Source organism: Oryza glaberrima, chromosome 4 (genome assembly GCF_000147395.1).
Source record: "Oryza glaberrima chromosome 4, OglaRS2, whole genome shotgun sequence".
Classification (NCBI taxonomy): domain Eukaryota; kingdom Viridiplantae; phylum Streptophyta; class Magnoliopsida; order Poales; family Poaceae; genus Oryza; species Oryza glaberrima.
In genome coordinates, this window is record NC_068329.1 from 29,976,833 (window position 1) to 29,986,797 (window position 9,965).

At 43.0% G+C, this 9,965-nt stretch overlaps 2 protein-coding genes across 2 annotated transcripts; both read right to left on the reverse strand.

Moving 5' to 3' along the window:
• Positions 1-631: 631 nt before the first annotated feature.
• On the reverse strand, positions 632-4,413 carry LOC127771135 (uncharacterized). The gene is made up of 6 exons (XM_052296967.1): positions 3,356-4,413; positions 2,416-2,579; positions 2,006-2,244; positions 1,728-1,927; positions 1,093-1,218; positions 632-992 (listed from the first exon to the last, which is right to left on the reverse strand). Exons 1-6 carry the CDS (start codon positions 4,136-4,138, stop codon positions 894-896), a joined length of 1,611 nt encoding a protein of 536 aa, XP_052152927.1. The 5' UTR covers positions 4,139-4,413; the 3' UTR covers positions 632-893.
• Positions 4,414-4,601: 188 nt separating this feature from the next.
• Positions 4,602-8,030, reverse strand: LOC127770963 (peptidyl-prolyl cis-trans isomerase Pin1-like). Its single transcript, XM_052296723.1, has 3 exons — positions 8,025-8,030; positions 6,914-7,499; positions 4,602-5,004 (listed from the first exon to the last, which is right to left on the reverse strand). Exons 1-3 carry the CDS (start codon positions 8,028-8,030, stop codon positions 4,880-4,882), a joined length of 717 nt encoding a protein of 238 aa, XP_052152683.1. The 3' UTR covers positions 4,602-4,879.
• Between the last annotated feature and the right edge of the window lie 1,935 nt (positions 8,031-9,965).

A 9,965-nucleotide genomic window follows, 5' to 3' on the forward strand; every position in this document is an offset into this window, starting at 1 on the left:
TGTGTTTATCTCGTACTGTCTCGTCACGTCCATCGTACTATATGTAACTGTGTGTGTGTTCTTTCTACCCAATCATGGCTGCAAAGGTATCCTTGTTCTCTCTTGGAACAGACACGGGCCAAACCTATGCACTGTTTGAGTCATAAACGATTTAAATTTTTACCTAGTTTTTGAAAACAAGCACCTACAAAATTTAGAAAATAAATTAGAAGTTATAAGCCGGCAAACTCAGCTTTTTTATATTATTACCAGCTACATTCTTGGTCCAAAAATTCAATTCTAACTATGAACTCAATGTTTGTCCAGTTTTGTAGCTAGAAATAAAAAAAATTGGATGAAGCCACGGAGGGAGCACCTTTCAGCATATGTATAGAACTCGAGAAAATGTAGTTTGGTTTAACAGATACTGATAACGTGAGCCTATGATACTGCAGGAGCCGGGATGAATCGGCCAAGGGAACCGTCAGACATTAACGAGAAACCAGGCCATTTGCAAACCGATGTGAGATAATCGGAAATTACCATGTCTGTGTGATAGTCTGGACACGGGAATAATCTACAATTTACAATACAGATAAAAATTTATTTGCTATCGATTCCCATAAAACAAGGGGAGCATGAGAAAGGAAGCTCTATGCCGTTGTAGACCGATATTCTGTATACAAGACTCTTTTCAATTCAATACTTACATGACGTGTTGCCCAGTCAAATGGCCCAAACATCAAATGGAGCAAATATGTGCACCTACTCCTCTATATATCTCCAAGGTACAAGAAAGATGAAACCTCAAGATCGTCCATTTCCCATGTCCAGATATGTACTGGCACTAAGGCAGCTATAATAAACATTTTTTAGATAATGAGCTATAATAAACATATAGTCCAAAATTGTATTCAACGGTCCTCCCGTCGAACTGCATTTGGATCAGAAATCATGTCCATCATCATTTTCTCTGGAGAGTCCTCCCAATTGCCAAATGTTTTGAGATCAACCTGAAAACAAAAATAGGGGACAGTCATTAAAATTTCTGTCACACGTTTAACGGTACTAGCATAGTTAGTAGTTAAAAGATTTAGGTGCTTTGATTAGTACTTTTCTTCGCTGCTCTGAGAAAATATCCTCCCTCTTCTTGTACATATCCTGTTGCCGTCTCGTTGCTTCTCCACCAAGGCCCCATACTTCAACATCAAGTACTGAAGCCTCAACAGGTAAATAACCCTACATGAAAAGAAACAGAGTGTAGAGTAATATGTTTTGCTAGCATTTAATCGAAGGCCAGGATTTGTCTGAAGCGAGGTCAGATGATATCAGTTCATGAATTCTTTGTTTCACAACACATACTGCTACTACAATTCATTCCAGACCTTACAAGGGAAGGAAAGTGGCAAAGTGTTCTTGTGCCCTATTAAAATGAAACCTAAAAGGCAGTTTACATGGCTACCAGTGTTGTTCGTAATTTATGTAAATTATAAACAGGATGCAGTTTCTAATTTGTGAATTCTTTTTAGCTTAGTGTCAGTACTACTCAACTGAAAAATCATCCATTGCCTCAATCTTATTACTTCCCTTGGCACTACAACGACATTTTAAAAACCCATTTTGCTTCTGCTACCAACTAATTGACAAACTGTATTTCAGGAGCAAAACAGATTCAGATTTCCTACCTAAAAAACTTCACAGCACAATCAGGTTATAATTTGTAATGACTAGTACATGCAAAAATTCACCTGGTTGGGAATGAGGGAGCCATGTTGGTAAGTCTTATCAACAGCATGATGGCGAACTGTAAGTTTAGAGAAGTCCTCATCTAAAAAGATTCTCTCATTTCCAATCGTTCCACCAAATCCTAAACCAACAGGCTTTGGCTTTGCCTCGTACACCCTTATCTGAGGATGTAGGTGGCAATATATGAAATTCTTCTCCTTACCTGCTAGGTCAGAGGCACAGTAAGGCCGTAAGCTACTATCAGCTGTGGTAAAAAGGAAATGACCAGCACAAGTCATACCAGATGGTGGGAGCATGCGGAATATTGGATATGTGGAGCACAGGGAAGCAGAGCTACCATAGAAGGTGTCTTTGTTCTGTAAACCCTCCTCGGTTAATATACCAATGCCCCATCTTTGATCAGTATCAACATTGTCACAACCACTACGAGAGAAAGCTGAGAGTAAAATTAGCACTGGTCCTTTATATCCCTCAACACAAGACCAAAACCGGCTCAGCCCTTTTCCATGAACTGACGACCTGCAGAGATGTATTCAGTAAAGGCTAAAAGTTACCAAAATGTAATGAAAAACCATAATAGGAATTGATCTGGTATTGATTACAGTTTAGAAGTTTACGGCCTTCAATAGAAACATTAAAAAAACATAAGAACGAGTAAAATGTCACCAGATGTTTAGAACAAGGAGTAACCTATAAAGAAGGTCTTTTGTATCCATTCCAATGACAGATGCTGATAAAAACTTTTCACTCAACGTGTTTCTGAGGCTGAGAGAGATTGCCCATGCCCTCCCACGTGTTAACAAATATACGTCAGGGTTACAAGATGACGTGTTACCAGTTGAAACAGAACGTTCCTGCGTGTAAGAATCAACGTCTAAGATCAAACATTTGGTTGAAGCTTAATGATCATTAATATGCCATCTAATTGGTTCCTCCAATAAAATGGGTAAAATAAATAAAGCTTCATCATTTTAGCAAAACAATGATCATCACAGAAAGGAGCTCCAAACTACTAAAACCAAGTGCAAACCAAAAGTTTTTGTGACTTATTTATCTTTTTGTTACAGTAAAGACCCAGCCACATCAGAAACACCAGAGCAATTTACTAACCAAACACCATTATGCCTGGACATCCTCAGTAGGATTCTTTAGTCACCCTGAACTATCAGATATAAAGAAGGAATGGCATGTTTTCTTAGCAGTCATTTATTCATTTTGACTCTAAGCATCCTTGTCTTCTTACCAGTCATTTACTCATTTTGAATCTAAGCATCGCAGAATTTTTCTTATAATTTGCATACTGGGAATAAACAGAATCTGACTACATAATTTAGTTCTCCCACAACTGACAATGTGTCATCAAATATGAATCTACTAAAGAACACCTAAGATTAATATCCCTTCCATCATTTTTTAATGAGGACGTTAAATTGAAAAAGTAAATAGAGGGAGTACAGCATAACTAATGAAAACATGGCAAAATCACATCAATTGAAGATCCCCCACCATTTTGCACTTATCTGAAGTATGCAATATGTCTGGTTCTCAAAATCCATGTTCTATGCAAAACAAAGGCAATGCAGCTAACCTTTCACAGTAAATTACTGACTCTGCAATGCAGCTTGCTTACCTCTACTGGATCAGCTGCGCACGACCGGAACCTTTCCTGCACATACCGCGAGAGGCAGTTGCCAAGCCCAGCAGCCGTGGACAGCACCCAAGACGTGAACTCCTGGACCTTCACCCCCTTCCCACCACGGGAAACCTCCCATCCCCAAACACCAGCGTCATCCGCGACGGCGCCCGCCGACACGAGCGCCGACAGCACCAGGTGCGTCACGTCCGGGAGCAACACGGGTTCCCCCTTGCCGCCTCCCTCCTGACCACCCGAAACCCCGGGAGCCGAACCGCTCCACGCCATGACCCAGCACATCCAGAGCAACACGGCGATCTCCCCCGGCGCCAGCTCCCCCACGACCTTCCCCTCGCCACCGGCGCCTTCCTCGTCCGGGTGGAACTGAAGGCCGCAGGGAGCACCCGCGTCGGCGCAGGCCGCGGCGTACACGCGGAGGAGCAGCGCCAGCGACTGCGACGCCGGAACGCGCGCGCAGCAGCGGTTGAATCCCCTGAGGAACCCGAGCCAGCCGGCCGCGTCCCCCGCGGGGCCGACGTCGGAGAAGAAGAGCGAGGCGATGGCGGGGCCGAGGCGGGCGACGAGGTCGTGGAAGCGCGGGGGCACCGGCGGCGAGTCGGATCGGAAGGCGGCGGGCGGCGGGGACAGCGCCTCCGCCAGCGAACCGTTCGAGCGGGAGAAGGCGGCGCGGAGAAGCGGGAGGGCGAGGGAGGCCGACGCGAGGGTCTCCTGCTCCTGCGCCTCCAGTGACGGGTTGCTGGTGGAGGTGGACGCGCCCATGGTGGCCGGTGTTGCTGTCGTCGCCGCCGCGTGCGGTGGCTGTCTGCGTCGGCGTGTCGCCGAAGGGTGTGGAAGGTGGAGAGTTGGGGGAGAAGGAGAAGAGAATCGATCGACTCCTGGAGATCCGAGGGGGTGGAGAAGAAGGAAAGCTGCAGCAGCAAGACGAAGAGGAGGAGCCCAGGAAGGGGACGGTGCGTGTACGTGGCTGAATCGCGGAAAAGGCGCGAGGTTTGCGGGATCCAATCGGCAGCTGCCTCCTGTACGCTGGAGCACTCGTACGCCTGTCAGATTCACGATTTCGTTCGAATTTCATTCGAAAGTGGCAAACTCTACCAAACAGCTGGATTTGTGTAGAAATTTTTTAAAATTCATCATCTGACTGAGCTCGCATTTCGACCCAAAAACGAGAATGTAAGCAGGAATGCATCGATAACTTCCTGCTCAGTTCAGCTAATTCCAAACATGTTGTAACAATCAATATTCATAGGTTGTCTTGAGCATCATTCCAGAGCAAATGTCTCCAGCAAAATGTAAGAGTAAAACATAAACTTTTCGCAGATCGAGAGTACATGCACAGGTTTGTAACGAAGCAATAACCAACATCCAATTTCCCCAGTGTATACAGATTGACAAGGCCCATACTTCTGCCCCCAAACAGCCTCAATATGATATGCAGAGTTGCAGACAGCGACGGAGTGTATAGAGAATGAGAGATTGAGAAGGCCCGTACTGCCGCCGTAATCAGGCAGTCCTCAGTATGATATGCACCCCACTGTCTGTATCAACCACATCACTTATCTCCCCAACTTTCAGAGCAAGAACTGCCTTCTCAAAAGCCTTCTGCATCTTGCCTCTTTCAAATGGACCTGCAGCCATAAACCGCGAAAGTAAGATCACTCTTAATTATGAGGTCTCGGCTAGTAAGAGAAGTGTGAAATCAAGAATCATCAGTAGAAATAGAATCATGGACATGAATTCCTTGTGAGAAGAACCAAGTTAGTTGCCACAATAGCATGTGGCACTTTGCTCCCCTGCAATTTCTTCTCCTTTTTCGCACCAAAAAATTACTAACGCCAAGATAAACAGTACCAAATAATTTGCAAACATATTAATCATATATGTGGAATAGAAAGAACAGATAAATAGGAGACATCTGAAAAAAAGGGACAATATCAAAATTTTCTGTCAGCTTACACCTATTGCCGTCTCCTTCTCACTACTTCGTAGTAATCACACTAGCAAACCATGAGACCTCAATTACAACTCATATGTTCCCTGTCAGATACTGTGCCAAATGCTAACGCATCAGCCAGAATAACCGTCTCCGAAAGCATCATTTCATTATGGCAGCGACATAATAGGGGAGACCACCCAGCCCAAGATATTCCAACTTAATTGTGATGTCACAAGTGGTTATTCCGATTTGGGCAGGTAATAATTTCCCGCACAGGGAACAATAGACCTGCAAGAAAATTCATTACTAGTGTATCGTGCGTTGTTTTTGTGATCTTAGTCCCTCATGTGCATGCTCATAATAGTGCTTAATAGTCCCAGGGATGGAAATGGTCTGAATGCAAATATCCACAAAAGATCAATATAGCCAACCATCTCACGCTGAGAAAATCCTTTTGAGAAAAAAAAAAAGCAATAGCACACCGCTATATCTGTAATAGTGTATTGTGCTGTGTCTCATGCCCCGAATGTGTTTGCCTCATGTACATAACTACATATAGCAAATTATGCCATGTTCCGCAAAACTGTCCATCTTATCAACAAATGGCAGAGTAAAATACTGGTGATTATTCTACAAGGTATTCATAGAAAGAAGAAAAATGAAGGAATTGACTGCTGTCACACATTCCAAGTTGGTCACCATGACCATGGTTTCCGCCTGCGGAGTAACATTTTTCCTTTTTCCTAAAGAATAAGATATACAGTGCCGAGGAGACAGAGTCGGTGGGCACGAAGAGATAATTCAATCTAATTCCTACCCTAACCTGGGGAACCATCCCCTTTATATAGAGGGGAACTTCCTAACCCTTTATATATAGATAGAGGGGAACTTCTAACCCTAGACTCTCTAACCAACTGAGCTACGTATATTGTTCCTGTTGGGCCTTGGCCCTCTCGGCCCATACCCAAAGGCGGAACATAAGGACATGACATGTTCATAACAAGAAAAGAAATTAATGATCCCCGCCATAATAGCAGTTACTAGAGCCCCAATTCCATCAAAAAGGACAGTTCGATATGGAAAACACAACGGATACTAGATAAGGGTGGCGCGAACAAAACTGCATCAGCGCATGATTCTTAAGACTCTTATTAAGTGGACTAGGTCACCAATCAAAACTGAGAATCTGGCAGTGATGTTCATACTTTATCACGCTGAAGCGATGGTACACTGATAGTAATTGTCTCATAATAAGAGCTAACATGACTGTCTTCACGAATTATAGCACAATTGTCACATGTAAAATTCAATTACTGCACATAATTAAAACGGGAATAGCTCCATCAAAATTGACCGTCGTAATACAAACTAACACGGTACCACCTCCTTCACATAGATCTCACGAAGTGTACTTGATAAATCAAATTTCTGTGCCTGTATAACATAAGTACTAATCTAAAATTCAGATCGATTCGAAATAACAAGTTCCATCCGCACATCTAATCAGACGCTCATCAGAAAGCAAATCTCATAGTTCTGTATAGAAACACACCAACAGATTGACATGGGGGTGGATGGGTAGCGGCGTGTGGCGTACTGACCTAGGTCACCCCCACGCTTGGCGGAGTTGCAGTCGGACTCCTCGGTGGCGACGTCCTCGAACTTGCGCTCCCCGGCGACGATCTTCTCGCGGAGGGCCCGCGCAAGGTCGGCGGCGTCGTCGCGGGTGGTGGCGGAGATGGCGACGCCCTCGGGGTCGCGCCACGAGGCCTTGCGGCGGGAGCCCTCGTGCTTGATCAGGATGTGCGAGGCCCGCAGCTTCTTCTCCCCGCTGACCGCGGTGGACGGCCGGGCGTGGCCGTGGCTGTGGCTGTGGGCGTGGCGGTGGTGGCGGTCGCGGTCGCGGGAGCCGGAGGGCGGGGGGTTGGGGCGGTGGCGCTTGTCGGCGAGGGGGGCTGGGGCGGGCGCGTCGCCGGCGCTGGGCCGCTTGCGGGCGGCGTCGCCATCGGCAGCGGGGGTTTCGGTCCCTATCTTGGCGTCCTTGGCTGCGACTCTCCGAGGAGCAGAGGAAGCAGAGAGAGAGGGTTCGGTCGAGTGGGAGAGAGCCTTGGTTTTTGGTTTGCTGCTCGGACTCGAGAGAATGAGCCGGTTTTTGCTATATAGCAGCGTCCGCTTTGGATCAGGTGGCTTCGCTTACGGATTCTTTGCATCAAGGAATTTCATTATTTATTTAAAAATAAATTCTAGTAGACTTTACAAGTTACAACAAAAGAATAGGACTGAAATAAAAACATAATAAATTAGATATTCCTATAGACCTATGGGGCTATAACTTCATTTATGTGTTTTCTTTATTCCCGTGTTTTCATAATCTATGTTTTAAAATGAACCATGGTTATTGGTAGCAGAGTGAAAAATATATCAACGAGTATTGTTTCCCAGCACATTTTATGGATATCTATAATTACTACCGCTCAGTTATCGATGACCGGTATAATCATAGTCACTTCCTAGCTATATAGCGTCCCCAATGGTTATATTGGTGTTCGTGGCAATAAATATATACTCCTACCTTACATATAATTAACATCTACTAGCAATTATTAGAAAATAAAGATCATATAAGGCCCTGTTTAGCAGAACTCCATCTCTCGAATCCACCTTTCCTATAGCTGGAGTCTAACCAAACAATTTAGATTCGTCAAAAACTACGAGCATGGCGGATCGAGTTGCTCCAAAAAAAAATTGAATTGTACCAATAACTACTCAAGAGTATCTTAAATCTCATTCAAACATGACATCATTTAGAATATAATATTATTATCTTTTATATTATAATACTAAAAAATACCCGTGCATTATAACAGGTAAATGCTATTTTAATTTTATTATTGTTTTATGGTTTAGTTAGGATATTTATTAGGAGTACGTATTTCATCTCAAGTTAGCATACGAGTTTTTTTTTAAAAGATTTCTTATATGACTCTGTTAACGACCAAATTTGGTAAATTCTATCACTATTGGCATCGGAGATGAAGATCAGATTGAAGTGGAATCCAAGATGAATATCGTTGCAAAAACAGAGTAAGAATCGGCTACAGTCCAAATTGGCTAAGGTCAGGTCGGCAGAGTTCGAGTCGGACGAGGCTAGCCGATACAGCCGATTCCGATAATATGACTCGGTGTATGTCATCGGGTTCAAGTTGATGTGCTTCAAGATGATTGCCACGCATAGATAGAGTCCTGGGAAGGCAATTATATTTATTAATTAGGATATTCTATGTGATTTCCTTAGAGATATATTTGGGCAAAAGTCTGCCGTAAAGACTTATGGTATCTTAGAGTTTGTTAGAGATAATAATCGTGTCCGTTATGGGCGTATCTTGTAATTCTCGGGTATAAATAGACCCGAGCCCTATATAAAAAAAGGACAACACATCCAATACAATCTCGGTGCATCGCCACCCTTTTTGCTTTACTTTTATTTCGACGAGTTCGTGCTCTCGGGTTGAGCTGCATTGGTTTCGATCTTCAACAAGAGGTAAAACTTGTCATGACGACTTATGTTCTCAGGATTAGTGCTTCCATCTTTATGATACTCTAATCTTGTCTATATGATTCGTCGAGTTACCATATATCTCACATAATCTTCGATAATATCTTTATCTAACATGTAATCGACTAACATCTGTTAATGGAAGGCAGCCGATTAGGTTAGACAATGACGTTAACTTGGATTATGTGATATATCTACCACTCTACGAAACTTCCAGCGGCTTGATTGTCTAGATATTGTGTTTCTTTTCATACTTAGTGCTGCATCAGTTAAGTTTGATCTACTAAGTCGTGTTTAGAACTACAATCTCTAGCCTGCTTTCTGGTTGCCGGTTAGGGTAGTATCGGAGTTTCAGCCGATCTTATCTGATTTAACTACTTTTATTCCATATGCTTAATCTATATGTTAAATCTGCCCTTTATGTTAAGATCTTATCGCATCTAAGTATATTAGACTTATGTTTGGTATATTCTACTTGCTTTAAAATCTTAATATAGAGTGGTATTAGAGTATTAGCCAATACATACTAGATCCATTTGATCGGCTATGCTATAAATGTATATAATCCCACTATTAATATATATTTCGATCTAAGTGATTTATATTGTCTCGGCAAGGTGACCGATTTGTCCCAATCACTTGATTTAAGTATATATCGATATAAGGATTATATATCATTAATATCTACAGCCGATCGAGTAGGTTTAGTTCTGATTTGTTTATTGATATTTACCGATCGATGTATGCATGACATAGGCTTGAAATGAATGATATGTCATCGGCACCTAGTCGATCGACTATCATTTATAGGATTGATTGCGGTTTCTTTGTTCTATTTCTTGTTGATTGCAGGATCAAATCAACTGGCACGCTCATACATCCGAAGGCAAGTTTTGGACCTGCACTGGAGTTAAGCAGATCTCCCAGGCCTCGTATTTTCTGTCAACAGACTCCGTTTATACTTCCGACAGGAACAAGCTTAAAATCTAACTCAGACATGGATCTGTATTTCCAAAAACAAACGAACTTAAAACCCGACTCAAATACGGATGACATACCAAAATACGGTAAAAACATCTTTAATTTTTATAATAGTA